Here is a 22,792-nt window from a genome sequence, read left to right as displayed (position 1 = left end):
ATTTAAAAACTTAGCTGAAACAACCGCTGCGGTAGTTTCAGCTACGTTTTTAAATTGTTTGCACCTCCACTCTAAAGTCATCCCTTGAAATCAACGGGCGAATCACTTTGTTTAAAAAAGATAGTCTTAGCTTCCCGGTTTATTCACAGCCTTAAAGATAACTTCGAGTCCAACTAAAATCCCAAATCATGGACACCATTAGAAAACAAAGTTTTCCAAGCCACCATATTTCACTATGCTATAAATTAAAAAAAACAAAACAATTTATGGTCATCCAAGTTGTCTACCTCTTTCAAATGTCTATTAAGTAACTCCACTGGATAATTTCCATCTGGATTACAAGAAACACAAAACTGGCAGTCATCTGCATAAATGCGGGAACTGACCCCCAAGAAATGTAAAAACTCTACCCAGTGGTTGTAAATCCAGATTAAACAATAGGACAGATAACTCCAAACCTTGTGGGACGTCCTAATCAATAATTTTCCAAGAAGAGCAGCTTTTCCCATTTCTAACTACTTGTGTCCCATTGGACAGGAAAGAAGTAAACCATTCAAAGACATTACTTCATACATTTAGGGGAAAAGGTCCCAAGTCACTTGAGCAGTCACAGAGAGGGTGTTGTCAATTCACTGTAATGCAGTTTTATTCACGGTGATAAATCTGAATATTAAGTAGGATTCCTTAGTATTATTCTTTATTGTTGATGATGAATGCTTAGCAGGTGTGTGCTGTAGAAGGGTATCTATGTACGGCCATACTCAAGACCTAAGTCTGTTGCATTACAACTACCATTTTTACATAAGGCAGGAACAGCGGAAGTACTTGCCTCCAGCAACCAGTGGTGTGCTCAAGCGAGATTTGAAAAGAGCACTGGGGTCAAACAATCAGATCTTCTCTAAGTGAACATGCCAGGAAATTTAGCCACGGTTAACCACATGCTTAAAGGGTGCTGCCACTGTGGAGGAAGTGATATGATGAAGGATGCTGTCCCAGTGAGACAGAGGTACCGCCATCTATATCGGGGATGGTATTTGCCATCAGGCAGAACTGCCAATAGCTGCTTATAGTTTTAGGGCAAGGATAGGCAAGTCCAGTCCTCGATTGCTATCGATTTTCAGTATATCCACAAAGAATATGCTTGAGATATATTTGCATACTGAGCAGGCAGCATATGCAAATATTTCTCATGCACGTTCATTGTGGATATCCTGAAAAACAGACCTGTTGGTGGCACTTGAGGACTGGAGTTGCTACTTCTGTTCTAAGGGATCAATATGGTGACATGGTGCAACCAGATTTTTTCCCATGTGGTCCCTGCCTGTTGGGAATTTCTCATGCTAAATAAGGAAAGATCACTGGGCTTCTAATCACTTCCATGTGGCCAGAAAGGTATATTGAGAAGGAAAGCGAAAGGTTACCTTTACAATTGCTGCTATTCTCAAAGCAGATGTTGAGACTGAGACGTGAATAAATCTTTGCACACCTGATTTTTCCTTTTTTTTTCTTTTCTAGGAGGAAGCTGGCTGAGCGGACAGAGGCTAGTCTCCAGGTGTCAGAGTTCAATGTCAGCTCAGAAGGTGACGTGCATTCTTATTATGATCATGCTTCTGAGCAAGAGGCTAGAGTTTGGCTCTTACCTGGCTGTCTTTCTCTCCCATTCACATCCATGACTCACAGCTGAAGGGATGGCCTTGTATGCTCTGTGACATAGGCCCAGCCTCATATGCTGTATTTGTTATCCTATATTTAGGGACCTTCATTTTTGTTTTTTTTTTTTATTTTTCCTGGGAATTTATTGGACTTTATTTTCACAAGAATAAAAGCAGGAGAAAATCAATGGAAAAAAATAATTCAGCATTTTTCCGGGTGAATATCGGAGCTTAGTTTAGTGGACAGAAGTATGAGGACAGGTAAAAAAAAAAAAAAAAAAAAAGAAAGGAAGCCGAAGGGAGAGGAGTGGGTATGGGTAAGGGGCGACAGCAAAAGGGAGTGGATATGGAGGAGGGATATGAGGCGCTGAGAGAGCCAGGTGGGATGCTTAAAGAAAAGGGGATGGGGATAGAGGTGGGATGCTGAAGAGAAGTCTGTTCTCAAGAAAAGCAATGAAGGCTTTGCAGCCCCAACATAACTTACGGAACTATGTTGGGCCTACCGAGCCTTTGTTGATTTTCTTGTAGAGGATAGGAGTATGGATACAGATAGGAGTGGTGGCAGAAGGGAGAAGAGAGCAAAAGGAGAGGGTGGGAGCAGGAGGGGAGGAGGAGGTAGAAAAGGGAGCCCCCCCTCCCTGCAACAAAAATGATGATCAGAGAGATCACGTGGTGTACTGAGGGTGGAGGATGTGATTCCTTCCCTCTCGGCGGCCGATCCCTAGAATCGACCCCCATCTACATCGCCACGATCAGCCAAGCGCCTCTTTTTACAGAGGTGGGTGCCGTTTTTTTCTGGCTGTTGTCTTTCGGGCATGCCGACTCGCTCTGGGAAGGCTGTCAAAGACAAGGGGAAAGAAGGGCTGCTGGCTCACCCGGAACCCATCATGGCTGCCGCGGCAGGGCCTATGGTGTTGGCCGAAATTAAGTCAGCAGTCATTGAAGCTTTAGGACCGGAGCTTAAGTCAATATCATCAGCGGTGGCTGATATTTCGGCTAACTTAAATAAATTTGAAAGCCGCTGTACGGAACTCAAAAGCCGGGTGTCCGATGCGCAAGATGGCCTCCATGCGGTGCAGAACGAGGTGGCGGCGCTCCGGGCCGAGCTAGATAAGCATACAACGAAGATCGAGGACCTAGAGAACCGCTTGCGCAGATCTAATTTAAGATTTGTTGGCCTACCCGAATCCATTGAAGATCGAGCTCTCCCGTCCGCTCTGGAAGCCTGGCTGGTTAAGGAGCTCTCTCTGTCATCCACGCAGGGCCCGCTGCGAATCGAACGTGCGCACCGATTGGGAGTGAAGCGGCCGGCTGCGGACAGGCCCAGAGTAGTAGTGGCTAAGATTCTCAATTTTGCCCATAAGCAGGAGATTTTGGCTGCTGCACGCAGGGGTCGCACGCTACAGTATGAAAACCAGAGGGTGCTGATTTTCCAAGACTTTTCGGCAAATGTGGCTGCGCAGCGCCGGGTGATGGCGCCGGGTGATGGCGCCGGTGTGCACTCAGTTATTGGCGCAGGGACTCCGCGCCTCGTTAATTTTTCCAGCCCGTCTGCGGGTGGTCACGGAGTCCGTTGTGAAGTGGTTCACCTCGCCTCAAGAGGCCCGGTCCCTCCTGCACGTGGCGGGAGCGGCGGCGGAAAATGGCGCTGCCAATCTACCTCCCTGATATGGAACAGGGTTCGCCTTGTTCCACAATGATAGGCAACCTTCGGCTGGCGGTTCTACCCCAGGATGGGGTCAGTGAGTTAAGTTGGTCAACAGGCAGCGTGTTTTGTTGGGTTTTTATTATTGCCTGCTGCTTTGAACAACGTTGGAAGTTTTGCGGCTGTACAGATACTCCTTTCACTGTTTGCTGACTTGGGGGCCGCAGGTGCCCACTGTGGAGTGGAGCTGGGCACGATTTCTCTTTTTTCTATTTTTTAGGAATCGTGCGGAATTCCCCTTCATGCTTTCCAGACAAATTTGCGCCCTGGCATGGCAGTGCGGCCATGGCGGGCCGCTTTGGCGCTTCTTCGATTTGTGCTGTGCTGGAGGCTGACAGTTCTGCGATCCAGGCGTGTGGAGCCTTTTTCGCTGATTTTTTGGCACTTTTTTCTTTCTGGACTGGCCCCAAATGTTTCATGACTTGGTCATTCTATTCCTGGTTTTTATCATTATGTTTCAGGACTTGGTTATTTTTTCTCTGGTTTTTCTCATTTTGTTCTTGTTTGTTACTTTTTTCCCCTTTTTCTATCCCTTTTGTATTTTGCCTGACCGCATGATTGGACACACTGGGGCCTAGTAAAGCCTGTGGCACTATTTGGGTTTATAATTGTTTATATCCCATCTACTATGTAAGCGTATGATTGTTCATATGTGGCCTGGAGGTCTGTGGCCGACGAACTCTGACTAGGTTTCTATTCTTTTTCATGTTTGGTATCTTAGCCCTGTTAATTACCCATATTATCACTGTCTATTTTTATCCTTGTATTGATATACTGATGGGGACCAATGGATGCAGATGGGGGTGGGTGAGCTAACACGGTAGTGATCTCTCGTTTAGGGCAGGGGGGTATTCTCGTTGGGGGTATTGTAAGGAAGGGAAGGGGTAAGGGGGGGGGTTTGGGGTAGGGGTGTTAGCTGGGGGCTCCTGGGAATTCAATTGATTATGTTCCTTTTGACCTCGTTTAATTTCTTGGGGTTACACTCAGTCCTTGGGTATTGTCTTGGTGAGGGTTCCGGCTGGGAGGACCCTTGCCTGGGGTTTACTTGGCAGCTCTGTTGGAATGACTGTTATCTGATGTCTACTTAGCAAGCATACGTCTTTAATTACATGGAATGTCTGTGGGATTAATTCCCCCATTAAACGGACAAAAATTCAGACCCTTTTGAAGCGCAAGCGTGCAAGTATTGCGTTTCTCCAAGAAACCCACCTAACAGATAGTGAACATGATAAACTCAGTAGAGTTTGGGGAGGGCAGGTTTATTATGCTTCTGGCACTTCAAAGTCTGCGGGAGTGGTCATTTGGGTCCATCCACAGGTCCCACTGCAGGTCCACTCTACTATTAAAGACCCGAAGGGCAGGTATGTCATCTTGATCGCAGAGCTGAATCACGCTAAAGTAATTTTTTGCAATCTATATGCTCCTAATAATTATAGCCCAAGCTTTTACCAGGAGCTTTATCGATCACTTTTACCTTATGTCGATGATTGTATAGTAATTGGAGGGGATTTTAACACCTTCAGGGACGCCCAGCTGGATCGGTCTTCCTCCTCGGGGGTGACTGGGGGCTTTGGCAGGGGTCCTTCTTATCTGGAGCAGTCCCTTCAGTTGTTGGAGGTCTGGCGTCTCCTGCACCCAGGGGAAAAAGACTTTACACACATCTCTCGGGCCCATGGCACGCTATCCCGTATTGATTACTTTCTTTTGAGTACACATTGTTTGGCCCAGGTGGGGGACGCTACTATTGGGGAAATCGCTATTTCTGATCACGCTCCGGTCAGTTTGGAGCTGCAGATTGGGCTCCGGCCCGTGTCCGCTAATCAGTGGCGGTTTCCTTATTATTTGGTGCATGATGTTAAATTTCAGGAATACCTGCGTGCCCGTTGGACAGAATATGCCTCCCTTAATGCGCAGCATGTAGAGGATCCGGTCCTATTTTGGTATACAGCCAAAACGGTGCTGCGAGGGGATATCATTTCCTACATGGCCCACAGAAAAAAAGCTATTAACCACCGGATTGTGATGTTGACTGATAGGTTGCGGAGGGCCAAGCTTGCTTTGCTTCGTCAGAACTCACAGAGGGCCCGGGTGCAATATTATTCAATACAGGGGGAACTCAACATGCTGCTCCATCAGCGGGCTCGCAAGAGTTTTATGTACTATCAGTACAAGCTCTATCAGCATAGCAACAAGGCGGGGAAAATGTTGGCGAACTTAGTTCGAGCTACTCGTGGTTCCCGACATATACCGGCCCTCAGAGATTCTGCAGGTGGGCTGCTTACGGCTACTGGGGACATCCTACGTCGGTTCCAGGAATTCTATAAGATGTTATACTCCGCTGGGCATTGGAATCCCGATTCCTGTGCTCAGTTCTGTGCGCAATTACGTCTTCCCCAGTTGACTGGTGACCAACAGTTGTTTCTAAATGGCCCGGTGACGCTAACTGAGGTGCAGGCGGTCATAGTGGGGGCTAAGGCCTACAAGGCTCCGGGGCCAGACGGATATGGGGCGGAGTTCTACAAATGCCTACGGGATTTGGTGGGTCCTCCGTTGGTGCAGGTGATTGGGGCATTGGCAGGGGGAGGCTCTTTCCCGGCTCATGGTAACAGGGCCCATATAGTTCTTATTCCAAAGCCGGGTAAGGACTCCCTCGCTCCTGAATCATATCGACCCATTTCCCTCTTAAATTTTGATCAAAAATTGTTGGCCAAGATCATGGCGGACCGTCTCTCTACAGTGTTGCCTAGCTTGATCGGTCCGGATCAGGTGGGGTTCGTTCGCAAACGTTATGGCTTAACCAATATTCGTAAGGTGTTAGCGGCTATGTCTCTGTGCCAATTGACGGATATCCCCTTTCTTGCTGTTAGTTTTGACGCGGAAAAGGCTTTCGACCGGGTGGAATGGGACTATCTTTTCTGGGTCTTACAGCAGATGGGATTCGGGGGGCTGTTTCTTAACATCATTCGTTTATTGTATCAGAGCCCAGAGGCCGTTGTTGTGGCTAATAGTTCTATGTCCGAGCCTTTTTCCATTTCTTGGGGCACGCGGCAGGGATGCCCACTCTCTCCCCTTTTATTTCTCTTGCAATTGGAGCCCCTGCTCCTAAAAATCCAGGGCGCTCCCAAGGTTAAGGGGCTCCGTCTCCAGTCCACCACATTTAAATACGCTGCGTTTGCAGACGATATTTTAGTATTTCTTACTGACCCTCGGCATTCCCTAACTCCTTTGCTCCAAATTTTTTGGGAATATGGGATTTTTTCTGGCTTTCGTCTCAACCTAGACAAATCAGAGGCCCTGGCCTCCCCGGCCACCTTGTTGGGTGGGTGGGACGAGGACTTCGCGTTAAGGCGTGCGGATGACGCGTTTCGGTATCTTGGTGTCATAATCCCCAGAGACCTCTCCCGGTTGTATGGGTTGAATGTGAGTCCCCTCCTGAAACATACCCAAGATAGGTTGAGTAGTTGGGCCCGGTTGCCGCTGTCCTTGGGAGGCAGAGTTCACCTTTTTAAGATGGTCCTCCTGCCCAAGTGGCTCTACTTATTCCAAAACTTGCCATTGCAGCTGCGGGTGACAGACTTGCGACAGTTGGACAGGGCTCAGCGCCGCTTTTATTGGAGGGAGGGTAGATCCCGTATACCGCTGGTCTGGATGTGGGGGAGGGGGGGACTGGGTGTACCAGATTTGGCCTTGTATAATTTGGCTAGTCACTTACGTTTAATTCGTGACTGGTTGTTGACAGAGCACACGGTGCTGTGTTTGCCGGCTGATGTGGAATTGGCCGCCCCTATCTCGTTGCATTTTCTTTTGCAGGCCAGAGCCTCCTCGGTCCCTTCGCATCTGGTGCAAAGTGTTCTTATTCGGCCGCTGCGGGCTTCATGGGGGCGTCTTACGCGGATGCTGCAGATTCCGCGGATTTGCGCCCCGCTCCTTCCAATTCAGGGCAACCCAGATTTTACTCCCGGTTCCCAATCTGCGGCCTTTCAGCGCTGGCGTCGAAAGGGTGTTGATCTGATAGGTCGGGTGTTGACTCCGGAGGGGGCTTTCATGACTCTATCGGACCTTAAGAACTGTTATGGCATAGCTGCTGGGGAGGTTTTCCCCTATTTGCAATTACAATATTATGTCCGTTCCCTGCCCCCTTCCCTCTTGCAGACTTCCCACCTACATGCTCTGAAAGAATTGTTCTCCTTGGACACAGGTACACCGCCCTCCCTGTCACAGTATTATAAGCGCCTCCGGCACTTGGTGGCGGTGGACACATGCTCTGTTTTGGTTGATAGATGGAATGGGGATGGAGTTTTTACCATTAATGTGCGTATTTTGAAGGCCGGATTTGGCCGGATCTCCCAGCTCTCGATCAATTCTTATTTTAGAGAAATGCAATTTAAATTTTTGCGGAGGAGTTATGTTTCGTCGGAGGGGGCCTTCCACATGCGGATTTCCCCCTCGGCGGCATGTCCCCGGTGTGGTAATGCTAGAGGTACCTTATCTCACGCCTTCTGGGAATGCCCTGTTGTATATCAATTTTGGACCCGTGTGGCCCATTATTTAGAGAACTTGCTAGATGTGGTGCTTCCTATATCTCCATTATGGCTTTTATTTGGGTGCATTTCTCCGTTGCGTATTCGAGAGCTGGGAGGTCGCTTACTTATCCAGAAGGCCTGTTTGGAGGGGAAGAAAACCATTCTGTTGAACTGGCGTGAGTTGTCACCCCCGTCTTACTGGACCTGGAGAAATGGGTTCCATCGAATGATGCTGCTGGACGCGGCGACTATGCGGCATTCTCCCTCGCAGAAGAAACGATTTCTTACCATATGGGATGCCTACCTGCTTTCGCTCCCACGGAAGGTGCGCAGTTCGGTTCTCAACGACGGACATCAGCGGTTTCCTTGGACTGAGTGGCGATCGTTTACTGACTTTGGACTTATTCTTTCATCCTTTCATGAAGATGGAGAACGGGGTTTGGGTTGATTCTCAGGGGCCATTGGGGGGGGGGGGTCACGGAAATGGGGGGAGGGGGAGGTTGGAGGGATGGGGCAGGGGGTGGGCTAACTGCAATTGGGGGAGGTTGTTCGGTTTGTATATTTCACGGTTGTTCTTGAGTTGGGGAGAGATACAGTGTCCTGTCTCTTCCCGATATGTTTGTCTGCTGAATTGCTAAAACAATAAAAACCGTTTACACAAAAATGATGATCAGGCCTCTCTCTCCTCAGTCCCTTCCTCCTCTTTCTTTTTGCCTCCAGACCCCTTCCAGCATCTCACTCTCCCCAACCCATCTTCTCCTTCAACCCTCTAACCCCACACATGCTTGCTCTCATCCCCTGGCCCCATCCATCCTCACACCAACCTTGCTCTTTTCCCTTGCCCCTTCTCCTTTCCCCCCATTACCCTCGTTCACACCCCCACAATTCCCTCATTCCTTTGCTCAGAGCCCCCATCCCCTTCACTCCAACCCCATAATGCCTTCACTCCCTCGCCCCCCACAATCCCCTCCCCCCAGCACTATTGCGATATCATGAGCAACCCATCATTATCCCCCCAGCCATCGGTGTCATTTCTCACCTGAGCCCTCCTAAACAATCATGGCCTTGCAAGGCCTCGGCCTCTCTTTGTGCTCCTCGGCTGTCAGCTCCTGATAACGTCATTCAGGTGCCGGCGGCTGCGGAGCACAAAGAGGAATCGAGGAACTGGGTAAGTGACCAAGGTAGCAGCAGTAGTGGCCGCTGCCACAATACATGTACGCCAGGCCAAAGGCTTCAATAGGCATTGCAGCTACATGGTCCCTGCGGCCCTGTGCTTCTGACACCTATGAAAATCTGTTTAGCCAGCCAAGGCGCACAGCTTTATTATTCAGAGTACCAAAAGAGGCTGTGCTGATACTGAAGAATAAGCCGTCGTAACACACATGATATGTGTGATATGTTACAAGTATGGTCACATGTATGTCACATGATATGTTACAAGTATGGTCCCATGGCCAACCTTCAACAGGGAAGGGCACATCAGCTCTGGTTGAACTATTGGATTTTGCTTATTGCATTGTCTGTGCTATATAAGCCGGGCCCTTGATTTTGTTCCAGCCTTTTGGTAGGGGGAGTGAGAAGAGGTGCTCTGCTTTAGCACTTCATTTAAACACGAAACAATTAAAACCCCTCAAAAATCAAAACCACACATGCTAGAAAAGTCACCCGCAAACAGTATACAACGTTAAAAGCAAATGCTATAAAATCTTGAGCCAAGGAATGTAGTTTTGGAGATGTGGAAGTGCTGTTTGACTCCCCAGCTGAGGCTGGGTCTCTGGCGCAGGTGCGTGAGAGAAAGGTGCTGGTGAAACCTTGCTTGCTGTAGCTCTGTGTAGTAGGAACTGGTCTTGCAGTGTTAAGATTGTGAAAAGTAATAATCCTTTCCCCCCCTTTAGCAGAAACAAACTCAGCATCAAGTAGGAACATACAAACAGATATTCTTTTCCTTCCGATGCCAAATACAGTTACAGTCTTACCTTTAGAATCATGTGCCCAGACACCCTCCCTGATGCAGAGAGCTGCCTGTCAGAAAAAGCCCAGATCTTGTTCAGCAAGAGGCAAAATGGCCTTCATTTATAAGCTGGTTGTTGTTGCAGAATCCTGTCTTCCTAAATATCAGACTTGCATACCCCCAGCAGTTACTGAATAGTGGGATTATAAAGAAAACACAATTTGACTATTGGACTGAACCCTTCCCAGCCTTGAACCCCTGCGACCATGGTAACCTGTCATCCCTGCCTACTTCCGCGGCCCCAGGTAACTTTTCTCCTTCATGTCTTGACTCTTTCTGAAGGTGCCGGTGAAAAGATCGAACTCTCTGAGCTGCTTGGGCCTATGAAGGCCTCGCCCTCATTAGTAACACTGAAGAAGCAGCTGGCTAAGGTCAAGCAGAAGAACGTGGTGGAGCTGCCCCTCAGCAAAGAGGAGACTCAAAGGGTACGTGGGGAAGAGGGAGGGAGCTGGGATCTTTATCTTGAGTGTTGTACCATGGCACCTTGGAAGCCACTCATACCAGAGTTTTGATTAAACTGATTACTGAGTCTGACCATGCTCTCTTGCTCTCCCCTTTCACTACATTTTGCTGCTTCTTTTTCTTTTTTTTTTTTTTGACATGGCAGTTCCCTTCTGCTCCTTTGTATTTTTAGCTTATTCCGAGCTAGGACTGGGGTCTGATGCAGAGAGCCTTCATTTGTAACTACCTGGGGATGATTCCCTATATTTTATATCCCTCTGGCCCCAAGATACCTAGTCTGATCATTGCAACAATGGTCCTGGCCCAGGACTGATGCACCAGGGCTCCTTATGGAACCCTAAAATCATGGGCCATGCATCTGGCCACAATGTATCACTCTTGAATGATGACCAAAACTCCTTGCCGCACCCCTCCCCCAGCCCAGGGGCTGTGAACACTGCCTCTGCACCATCCCCAGTCAACCCTGGAGCGGAAGACCTGACTTAGGAATGGAATTGGAGGCCTTCCGCATGGCAGTGCCTATGTCTGTCTTTATATGTGCTATAGATAAACAGAACTTCACTTCCCTGCCTTTCACTCGTCTAAAGAAGCATGTGTGCTCTGTCCTGTCCTTGTATCTATTGCTTTATCCCTTTCCTGAGGGCAGCCCTGAAGCCAAGGCAGGGTATGTGGATACAGGAGGAGAGATTAGGATGCTGGTCGGAGTAGTTACCAACTTGGCACCCTTGTGCTCTCTGAGGCATTAATTGCATAATCACATTTGTCTGTTTGTGCTCTGATGGAATACAATTAGGTATACTGTGGAAGGTAAGTCATTGGGAACCAAGCTCTATTAAGCTCACCAGACATCCAGCTTCATGTAACTTTTTTTTTTTTTTTTTAAATGACCCACTATCAAAACCAGTTAAAATGCATTGTTGTCTCAGTTGGCTTGATCAGATGTCAAACAACAAACACAAGTTCTCTGTTAATATCATTATAAACCTACTGTAAAGGCCAGATTACTCAACTCTAATGGCTTGTGTGAGCTGGAAAACAAGGATCATCATATGTTTATATCATCCGTGATCTGTAACCGTTGGAGTTGGAGATTGCGTTCTTTCTCCATAAAGGAAAATTAGTTTCTTACCTGATAATTTTCGTTCCTGTAGTACCAAGGATCAGTCCAGGACACCTGGGTTGTGACTCCGCACCAGTAGATGGAGACAGACTAAAACTTGTGGGCGGAGCCATATATGCCCCTGTGTCAGTCACAGCCCCTCAGTCATACGTAATGTCAAAGTAGAACACAACCAGAGAACTAAACTAGCTATAAACCGCTAAAAGAACGGGGAAAGAAACACCCCTCCTGGAAACGGACTCTTCAACCGAGAGAGCTAAACAAGCGGAACAGAATAATTCAGAACAATGAGCGGACTCTCCGTTACTTCAGCGCAGCACTGCGGGCGGGATCCTGGACTGATCCTTGGTACTACAGGAACGAAAATTATCAGGTAAGAAACTAATTTTCCTTTCCCTGTACGTACCAGGATCAGTCCAGGACACCTGGGATGTACCAGAGCAAACCTACTGAGGGTGGGAAGCAGAGAGTCCCGCTCGGAGTACCCTCTCTCCAAAACCCCCGGAATCGGTAGCCCGGACATCCAGCCGGCAATGCCTGATAAAGGTATGTAATGACTTCCAGGTAGCCGCCCTGCAAATCTCTCGAGGCGACACCTGCGACGCTTCCGCCCAAGACGCCGTTTGAGATCGAGTCGAGTGAGCCCTCAGGCCCACGGGAAGTGGTTTTCCCCGCATCAAGTACGCCGAACCAATGGCCTCCTTGAGCCAACGGGCGATCATTGTGCGGGACGCTGCGGCCCCTTTCTTTGGACCAGAGAACAGGACAAACAGATGATCCGTGACCCGAAACGGATTAGTGACCTCCAGATATCGGAGGAGGGATCTCCGCACGTCAAGCTTCCTTAAGTCCCTTGCTTCTGGGACGGAGGACTCCCCGCCCACCAAAGCGGGCAGCTCCACCGATTGATTCACGTGAAAAGACGAAACAACTTTGGAAGGAACCGTCCGCAAGAGACTCCGGAATCTGAAATACGCAAGAAAGGTTCCCTACAGGACAGGGCCTGTAAATCGGAAACACGCCGTGCCGAGGCAATCGCCACCAAGAACGCCGTTTTTAAAGTGAGATCCTTAAGAGTTACGCGTTTCAAGGGCTCAAACGGCGCCGCGCATAGAGCAGAGAGAACCCAATTGAGGTTCCAAGCCGGACAAGGGAGACGCAATGGAGGACGAAGGTGCTTAGCTCCCCAAAGGAAACGAGAAATATCCGGGTGAAGCGCCAGGGACGTACCACGGCCCTTACCTCGCAAACAACCAAGCGCCGCTACTTGAACCCTTAGAGAACTGCACGCCAGACCTTTGGCTAGACCTGCCTGGAGAAAACACCAGAATGTCGGAAACTGAAGCCGAAGTGGGGTCCACCCCACGCTGCACGCACCATTCCTCAAAAACCACCCAGACACGGACATAAGCCAGAGATGTCGACTGTTTCCTGGAACGCAGCAACGTAGCCACCACCGCATCTGAGTAACCTTTACTCTTCAGCGCCTCCTCTCAAAAACCATGCCGCGAGACAGAAGTGATCCGCATCCTCCAAACAGACGGGGCCCTGATGGAGTAGGCCCGCCATTCCTTGGAGCCGAAGGGGTGCCGCTACTGCCAGCTGGACGAGGTCTGCGAACCACGGCCGGCGCGGCCACTCCGGTGCCACCAAGATCACCTTGGCCGGGTGCAACTCTATGCGCCGTAGAATCTTGCCGATCATCGGCCACGGGGGAAACACGTAGAGCAACACATCCGTCGGCCATGGAAGCACCAACGCATCGACGCCTTCTGCCCCCCGTTCTCGACGTCGACTGTAAAATCGCGGAGCCTTCGCATTGTGCCACGTGGCCATCAGATCCATGTGGGGCACACCCCACGTTTCGCAAATGAGAAGGAACGCTTCGTCCCCCAGCTCCCACTCTCCGGGATCTAAGCGATGACGGCTGAGAAAATCCGCCTGAACGCTGTCGACTCCCGCAATGTGAGATGCTGCTATGTTGCTGAGATGCAGCTCTGACCAAGCCATCAAGCGCTGAGCCTCCTCCGCCACCTGGGGGCTCCTTGTTCCGCCCTGGCGGTTGATGTATGCCACGGTGGTCGCATTGTCCGACAACACTCGGACTGCCTTTCCCCGCAGCAACGGCAGGAAGGCTTGTAGGGCCAGACGGACCGCTCTGGTCTCTAGGCGATTGATAGACCACTGGGCTTGCGACACTGACCATCGGCCTTGGACCGAGCTGCCTAGGCAGACCGCCCCCCAACCGGAGAGGCTGGCATCCGTGGTTACCACTGTCCAATCGGGCACCAGAAGGGAGACTCCAGAAGACAGATGACTGGGATCCAGCCACCAGAGTAGGCTGGACCTCGCGTGTCCCGCTGGAGGAAGCGGGAGATGGAAGTCCTCCGAGACCGGCTTCCAGCGGGACAGTAAGGAGGACTGTAATGGTCGCAGATGAGCGAATGCCCAGGGAACCAGCGCCAGCGTGGAGGCCATAGACCCTAGGACCGTAAGGTAGTCGCAGACTCGCGGTCGGCGGAGAGACAATAAGCGCCGTACTTGAGATTGTAGTTTGCACACCTGGTCGTGCGACAGGAACACCTTGCCCTGCTTCGTGTCGAACACCGCTCCTAGATATTCCAAGGTCTGCGTGGGTGCCAGATGACTTTTGCTGAAGTTGACCACCCATCCCAGGGACTGCAGGAGATGGAGGACCCTGGCCACCGACTTCCGACACTGATCCTCGGACCTCGCCCGAATCAGCCAATCGTCCAGATAAGGATGGACCAGGAGACCTGCTCGGCGCAACTGCGCTGCCACCACAACCATCACCTTCGTGAATGTACGGGGAGCTGTGGCGAGCCCAAACGGGCGCGCCCGAAACTGATAATGCCGTCCTAGAATGCAGAACCTGAGGAAGCTTTGGAACGACGGCTGAATGCCTATGTGAAGATACGCCTCCGTGAGATCCAGGGAGGCCAGGAACTCGCCGGGCCGTACCGTACCGCAGCAATGACTGACCGAATCGTCTCCATTTTGAAGTGAGGAACGCGAAGGCATCGGTTTACCCCCCTGGAGATGCAGAATTGGTCTGGACGTGCTGTCTTTCTTTGGGACGATGAAGTAAATGGAGTAACGGCCCTTGCCTTGTTGGCTGACCGGGACGGGGGAAATGGCTTCCAATGCTTCTAAGCGTCGGATGGTGTCTAGCACCGCCGCCTTCTTCTCGGGGGCCTTGCAGGGCGAGGCAAGGAACTTGTCCGCTGGAGTGCGAGCAAAATCTAACGCGTAGCCGTGTCTTATCACGTTGAGGATCCACTGGTCCGACGTTACACCGGGCCATCTCTCGCAAAAGGACATCAACCGCACCCCGACGTTCTGCTGGGGGCGCGGCGGGAGAGGGGCCGACCACCTTTCATTGCGAAGACTTGGCCCCTGTGATCGCCAGGGGACCCCCTTGCCTTCCGAAGCGCTTCCCCCGAAAGGACTGCTGCTGCTGCCACTGCGGGGCACGGGAGGAAGAAGACCTTTGAATGGCAGCGCCCAGAGGTGAGCCTTGGAAGAGCCATCTGCCGCCCAGTTGCATAGCCACAGGAGTCGGCGCGCCGAAACCGCAGCCACCATGGATCTCGCCGACGTGCGCAGCAGATCGTGGAGAGCATCTGCGCCATATGCTATTGCCGCCTCCAACCTATTCGCCTGCGCTGCCTCGTCTGCAGAAAGATCCGCATTGGCCTGTAGAACTTGAGCCCAGCGCAATCTAGCTCGCATAGCGAAATTCGTGCAGATGGCGGCTCGTACTCCCAGCGCGGAAACCTCGAAAATCTTCTTAAGCTGCACTTCCAGCTTCCTGTCCTGAAGATCCTTGAGGGCTGTCGCTCCCTTGAGTGGGATAGTGGATCTCTTTGTTACCGCAGAAACCGCCGAATCCACCTTGGGAAGTTTGAGAAGGTCCAGCGCATCCTCCGGGAGCGGGTAAAGCTTGTCCATGGCTTTGCTGACCTTCAGACCCAATTCTGGGGTGTCCCATTCCCGGAACAGGATGTCCGTTGAAGAAAAATGAAACGGAAAAGCCATTGCCGGACCCGTGAGGCCTAACAGGACCGGATCCATGTTCGCCTCCTGCCGAACCACTACCGGAGGGGCCTCTATACCCAGCTCCTGGAGAATGGCCGGAATTAAGGGTGGCAGTTCCTCCCTGCGGAAGAGCCGGACCACCTTGGGATCGTCTCCCTCCACTGCCTGTGATCCTTTTCCTGCGCCGGATGGAGCGGATCCGCCCGCTGCCACGTTGTCGGCCCCCTTTAGGGGCTCTTCAGGGGAATCAGTGTCTGCCCCCGTGGAGGAATCTGAGTCCGCCTCCTGTGGGACGCCACGTGGAGGCCTCTTCCCCCTGGAAGAGGCCTCGGGGGCACTTCCGCAACCCCCGATGGCCTCTTGGATTTCTTCAGCAGTGGAGCCTTGCAGGATTCCCTCCGGCCGCACTTGCTTTTCTTATATTTCAGGACTTTGCGCAGCAAAAGCGCAAAGTCCTCAGAAAAGGAGCCAGAATCGGAAGAAACCTCAGCGGGGCTCCCCGGGGCCCCCGAGGGACCCCCCCTTGCCGCGATTCGGGGGGGGGGGGCCCCCGAGGGACACCCCCCCGCCGCGAATCGTTGAGGAGACAGCGCGGGAGGCAAGGTTGAAGGCCCTGCCATTTCCCGCGCCATTTCGCGGCCCGTGGCCAAAATGGCTGCCGCTCCCGCACTGAGCGGGAAAAACTCCTGGGGCCTCTCAACCGCGCCCCCCCCGCTCGGCGGCGGTCGCGCGGGTCGCAAACGAGCCCCCCGAGACGCCCCGGACGACCCTTCATCTCCCGGGATGCAGGCAGCACAAAAGCCCTCGCGCGCCGAGCCGCAGGCCCTGCAAACCAAGCCACGAGGCATGCCGGCGAAAACGGCGCGAAGAAGGAGACCACGGCAGCAAAACAATAAATAAATAAAATTTGCGCGAACGGCCTCCCCCCCTGCCAGCAGCGCCCCCCCCCCGAGAGCAGACGCGAAGAAAACAGAGAGCCGGCACAAAAATAAAAACACACTTTTTTTTTTTTTTTTTTTTTACACAAAAAAACGCCTGTCGCTGTCCGTGGTCCTGGAGCCCTAATCCAGCAGGGGTGAGTGAACCGGGCTCCCCGGTGTCACCCCTGACGCTGCTACTAGGAAAGCCGGGTCCTCGACCCTAGCAGCGGCCTCAACCAGGGGGGGGTAGTCCCCTCAGGACCTCTCAACCCCCCTGGGAGGCAGGGCGGACGGACGTCAGTGACAATTTGGCAAAAATCCCAATTACAAACACCGTAGCCTAAACTGGCCTAAAACCAAAAAGAAATAACCAACCCTGACGGAGTACCAGAACCAGGGCAGGGAGGAGCTGTGACCGCACCTGCACCATCTACTGGAGACAGAGTAAGACTGAGGGGCTGTGACTGACACAGGGGCATATATGGCTCCGCCCACAAGTTTTAGTCTGTCTCCATCTACTGGTGCGGAGTCACAACCCAGGTGTCCTGGACTGATCCTGGTACGTACAGGGAATTAAGCTTACCCCTACCTGGGAAACATCTCTAGTAAGTCAAAATGAGGCGCACATCAGTATGCCAGATGTGGAGAATTAAAGGGAGATTGGTGGTTTGCCTTTTGACTAACCATGGCATATGCAGATATGATGGATATTTGGTGTGAGGCCTTTCAGATTTTCCGGGAAGGTTATAAAGTTAGCTTGTGTGTGTGTGTGTGTACTCGGCTGGTATTCCTGCTGTCCATCTTGTTCATTCTTTGTGGGATGAATATTATCTAAAGAAATAAAGGTTAACAAATAAAAAAAAATATATATATAAGGTGGGACTTTTTTTTTTTATTAGACTAATTTAATATATTTCTTGACTAGCTTTCAAGAGCTAATACTCTTTTTCCTCAGTCAGAATTCAAATGAACAAACGATGACATTACCAGGAAATATAAAGTAGTGGGGCTGCCATATTACTTTATGAGTCACTTATGGCAGCCGCTCTGCTTTATATTTCCTGGTAATGTCATCGTTTGTTCATTTGAATTATGTCTTGAGGAAGAGAGCATTTGCTCTCGAAAGGCTAGTCAAGAAATGTAGTTAGTCCAATAAAAAGGCATCACCTTATATAGATATACATATATATTTTTATTTGTTAACCTTTATTTTATTTTATTTTTTTATAGATAATGTCCATCCAGCAGGTTTTCCTGCTGTCCACAATGGACAGCAGGAAAACCAGCCTTTATTTCTGTGCATTCAAGTGGACTAACATAGCAGCCAAACTGCTTTCTGCATTATCTAAAGGCGAGAAATGTTTCCCCATTGTGATTTTCCTTTTTCGTACGTGCCAGTCAATGTTCTCAAGGCTCTGTGATGTAGGTCCATGTACATATAACGCTGGCAAGCATTGATGGGCGGCTCCGTTAGCCCTGATACCATTTTTCCATTGCTGCAGTGTCCTGGTGAAATTGCTTGCCATGCTCATCGCTCACCACTCTGCAGTTTGGTGGAAAAAAAATCTAGATGAGAATGCGAAAACTGTATTTTGGTGACGTGGCAGCGAAGGCTTTTGTATGCCTTAATGACATTTTCCACCAACTTCTTGTAATTGTCTGCCATGTTGTTTCTGAGAAAATGTGTTACAGCTAACTGGAAGGCTTTTCCTGCCATCTTTTCCTTGCCACGCAATGCACAGTTAAATGCATTATTTCTGGTTTAATTCGAGATCCTTTCCCTTCTTAATTCACTTATTCTTTACAATTTCCAAGTCAAAGGTCGTTATATATTGATCCAGTAGCATATCTTGAAATCTAAAGCCAATCAACAATTTGAAGCATCATTTTTATTCTCAGTGACCAGATTTAGTAACGTTTGACTACATTCATTTCAGAAGCGTTTTGGCTGTAGACCAGTGTAATCAAAAGTGCATGCTTATGGTGACACTACTTTTCCAGCTCATAAAAGCCATTTGTTTGAGTTGGGGTAAATCAGCTTATAGATGTTATGTTTGTGCTGAAATTGACTGGCTTTGTGTTCTGTTGTGCTTCTGTGGTAGAATCTTCAGCTTTCCTACATCTGTGTGTTCCAGATTTTTTTTTTTTGATTGGTGAGTATTATGTGAATATCTATGGTTGCTGACAGCCCAGCTCCTCCTAATGAGGCTTGTTTCCTTTTCCTTCCATGCAGATTCAGAGGCAAGTAGCTTATGAAAAGACATCTAAAGACATTACTAAATGGGATCGGGTGGTTCTGCAGAACCGGAAGGCAGATCAGCTGGTGTTCCCGCTGAACCAGGAGTGCCTGGCAGTGAAACCCATAGAAGAGGTGCTGACCAGTTGGCAGGTGGGTAGCCGAGGCGCTGTGTAGCTAATGTTTGTTTGTGAGAGAGTGAAAAGCTTTTCAGCCCTGATGTTTTTGGATGCGTGAGTGAATGGTGGTTGAGCTGTGGAGTCCTGGGAGTGCCTGGTGTTCATAAGTAACCTCTACAGCACTGCTCACAAATGAAATAAATAGGCACCTGGTACCAGAGGGTTTGCTTTGTGGTAAGTGATACTGAGTCAAGAAATACCCAGGCAGCTGCAGTCCTTTAGTGGGATACAGTGGGTGAGTGCTGAGGCAGAATTTGGCTTCCTTTTGGTTTGATACACCATTCAGTTGGTTGCAGCAGGTTTCTGGTTTCCCCTTGATAAGCCAGGCGCATGGCTGCAGCAGATTTCTGGCTCTCCTTTGGCTTCATTCAATGTGTGAATGGTCGTAACAGATTCGAATTTTGGTGTTTTTTCCTGCCAAACTGCACCATATTGTACAGTTTGTGAAGCAAGGGCTATGCTCTCCTGAAACCTGTTAACTGCGGTGTGTCGGGTCTAGGCAATCGCCGGATTATTGTGTCCTTCCTGGGGAAAGACTTGTCTCGAGAGGGCTATATTGTAAGAAGTAGTATTTGAATATGTTGTAATTGTAGGTGGAAAATTACCAGATACCTAAAAATTGATATTTGGTGCCTGCTGCTAGCATGGGCCTAGGAAGAATAGTGACCACAGCAATCAGATCTGGATTGTCTGCTGCCGTCGCTGCCAGCACTAAAGAAATGCTGGAAAGGAGATAGAAAAAAAATATGAAAACAAAACAAAGGAACCAAAAAAGACAAATGCCAAACAAAGCAAAAACATAAACTGAAAAGAATGTAAAATACAGATAAAGCAAGAGAGCAAAACTAGACAAAACAAGTTTTGGCTGGTGCCCAAGTTTTCTGAATATTTTTCCTCTCCAGGATATTTATACTTGTATTCTGCTCTTTTGAGAAACACCTAGGGTGGCTAGCAATCATTCATTGCTGATCTTTTAAGTAACTAATACAAAGTGTTCAATGTGCTTTGTTTTTAAAGAATTTAAAATCTTAATCCTTCCCTACTATAGGTTCCCTGTACGTACCTGGATCAGTCCAGACAGTGGGTTATGTCCCCAATCCAGCAGATGGAGTCAGCACACAAGCTTTGAGGGGGCGTCACCATATATACTACTACCCCCTCTGCAGGAGTTCAGTATCTTCTGACTCCAGCAGATGCGAGTAGGGGAATCAGGCTTCCCCTCCTTTTCCTTTTTCTTCACTTTCTTGCTTGATTATGGCTTGTTGTTGTCTTTTTCTGTGGATCAAGTTTGTATCAAGTTTGTATTAAGTTTAAAAAAAAAAAAAAAAAGGCAGAGTTCTTTCAACTTCTGGGGAGTGGCTTCTCTTCCTTGTCTCTTCTCTGCGGCCTTGCTGTTTATTTCTCATTGCAGCCAGGGGTAAGTTTGTTTTTCCTTTGTAGTTTTTTCCTTCACAGCTCAGCCCCCGGTGCCCGCGAAAGCCGGTGGAGCCGGCCTCTTCGCTCTTTACTCCCTCACCCGCGGCCATTTTACAGCTTCTCATGGGCTGCTGAGCCATTTAGGGAAAGATGTCTGGGGCGGGTCGTGTGGCCGGGAAGGCCCCCCCGCGGCACCCTCCTCTATTTTCGGACAGCGGGCAGTGCGGGCCGACCGGGCCCCCCCGCAGCGGCGCTTTTTGTGCGCGTGGCCCCCCCCCGTGGCTTTTTCTTTTCTCCTACAGCGATCCCGATGCTGCGGCCGTCCCGCTGTGCGGCCTGCGGAGACCCGGGGTCCCGGATTTCCCGGGAGGGCATCTGTGCACGATGCCTTCCCGGGGGGGAAGGTACCTCACAGTCCCTGACTGATTTCTCTTTTTTTGCCCGGGCGGCGCGGGCCGGCCACTCCGCCATTTTTGGCGGGAACGGCGGCCATTTTACATTCTGAGCGCCCTGAGGCGCAGGCCACGAGGGGGAACGGATCCCTGGAGGCCATGAGGGAGAACGGAGCCCTGGAGGACTCTACCAGCGGGGGTGTTCCCCCGATTTTGGTGCAGGAACCAAGCACCCAGGGCCAGGGAGCAGGAACCACGCCGCCCCCGAAGCGCACCCGAGCAGGCCGGGGTTCTCTCCAGAGTTTATCCTGCTCATGCATACCGCTTATCTGCAGGGGCTGGAAGCACCTGTGGGACCCCCCCCCTCCTAAGATCCCTCGGATGTCGCCCTCGACGCCGGCCCCCCCCCGACCCTCCGGGAGTGGGGGCCTCCCGCCTTCCTACCCGGGTCCGATCCACGCCTGCGCCAGTGGGGGCGGTGCCAGACCCAGCGGGACATGGACTTGACCTCCCGGACGGGGGACAAGGGGACGGCACGCAGGAGGGGGATGATCCGCGTACCCTACGCCTCTTCCAGAGGGAAGAGCTGGACGACCTCATCCCGCAGATCATCCAAGAATTAGATTTGGATCCGCCACCAGACCCGCCTGCCCCAGTAGCTCCCGCTGTCATCACTTCTTCAAGGAAGGGAGATCCTGTCCTGGCGGCACTCCGGCCGAGGGCTCGGGCTTTTCCCATTCATGACTCGTTTTTACAATTTCTCACCAGGGAATGGGACACCCCGGAGGCCTCCCTGAAGAGCAGCCGGGCTATGGAAAAGCTGTACCCGCTCCCCGAAGATTTTCTGGACCTCATCAAGGTCCCAAAGGTGGACTCCGCAGTGTCGGCGGTCACGAAGAGGACGACTATCCCAGTGACGGGAGGTGCGGCGTTGCGGACACACAGGATCGTAAGTTGGAAGTTTTCCTTAAGCGGGTTTTCGAGGTCTCCGCTCTGGGTATGCGGGCGGTGATGTGCAGTTCGCTTGCCCAGCGGGCTAGTCTCCTTTGGGTACAACAACTCCTCACGTCTCAGAACCTGCCGTCCGATGAGGCTGCCCAGGCAGATCGGCTAGAAGCCGCAGTGGCGTATGGAGCGGACGCCTCGTACGACCTTTTTCGGGTCCTCGCAAGATCCATGGTTTCGGTAGTGGCAGCACGACGACTACTGTGGCTACGCAATTGGGCGGCTGATACGTCCTCTAAGTCGAGTCTGGGCTCTCTTCCCTTCAGGGGCAAGTTCCTCTTCGGGGAGGATTTGGACCAGATCATCAAGTCCCTGGGGGAGAACGCTGTTCATCGGCTGCCGGAGGATAGGTTTCGACCATCCAGAGCATTTTCTTCTTCTCGGACCAGAGCCAGAGCTGGCGGGCTCCTGGTCGCGCTCCTTTCGCGGGCGTCGGCCCGCACACATTACTCCCGGAACCGGGAACCCCTATACCAAGTCTTCACAATGATGCCAGTCTCGCCCACTCCCCTGTCCCCAGGATTGGGGACCGACTAACATATTTCTACGCGGAGTGGGCACGGATCACCTCGGACCAGTGGGTCCTGGATACCATAAAACATGGCTACGCATTGGAATTTGTCCGTCCCCCGCAGGGAAGGTTCATCTTTTCCCCCTGTGGCTCGGACCTCAAGAGAGGAGCGGTGCAGCTGACTCTGGACAGACTCCGGGAGATAGGCGCTATTGCGCCCGTGCCCTTCGGAGATGTGGGCTCGGGCCACTATTCCATCTATTTCGTCGTACCAAAGAAGGACGGTTCCTTCCGGCCTATCCTAGACCTCAAGGAAGTCAACAAATCCCTTCGAGTCGTTCGGTTCCGCATGGAAACGCTCCGGTCAGTGATTGCGGCGGTGCATCGGGGGGAGTTCCTCGCCTCCCTGGACTTAACGGAGGCCTACCTGCACATTCCCATCCGCCCGGACCACCACCGTTTCCTTCGTTTCAAAATTCTGGACCAGCATTTTCAGTTCACGGCTCTCCCGTTCGGATTGGCGACGGCGCCGCGCACCTTCACCAAGATCATGGTAGTCGTGGCGGCAGCTCTCCGGAAGGAGGGCATCCTGGTTCATCCT

At 51.0% G+C, this 22,792-nt stretch overlaps 1 protein-coding gene across 1 annotated transcript in view; it reads left to right on the top strand.

Moving 5' to 3' along the window:
* UTP14A (UTP14A small subunit processome component) overlaps positions 1 to 22,792 on the top strand; it is a 124,685-nt gene that overhangs the window by 35,831 nt on the left and 66,062 nt on the right. Inside the window, exons 4-6 of the mRNA XM_029607411.1 lie at positions 1,516 to 1,580; positions 10,174 to 10,316; positions 18,686 to 18,841. Coding sequence (XP_029463271.1) covers positions 1,516 to 1,580; positions 10,174 to 10,316; positions 18,686 to 18,841 — 364 coding nt within the window. The remainder of the gene's footprint in view (positions 1 to 1,515; positions 1,581 to 10,173; positions 10,317 to 18,685; positions 18,842 to 22,792) is intronic.

The sequence above is a fragment of the Rhinatrema bivittatum genome, chromosome 6 (genome assembly GCF_901001135.1).
Source record: "Rhinatrema bivittatum chromosome 6, aRhiBiv1.1, whole genome shotgun sequence".
Classification (NCBI taxonomy): Eukaryota; Metazoa; Chordata; class Amphibia; order Gymnophiona; family Rhinatrematidae; genus Rhinatrema; species Rhinatrema bivittatum.
Note: the sequence above shows the minus strand (reverse complement) of the source record. Positions and strands in the feature narration are given on the sequence as shown.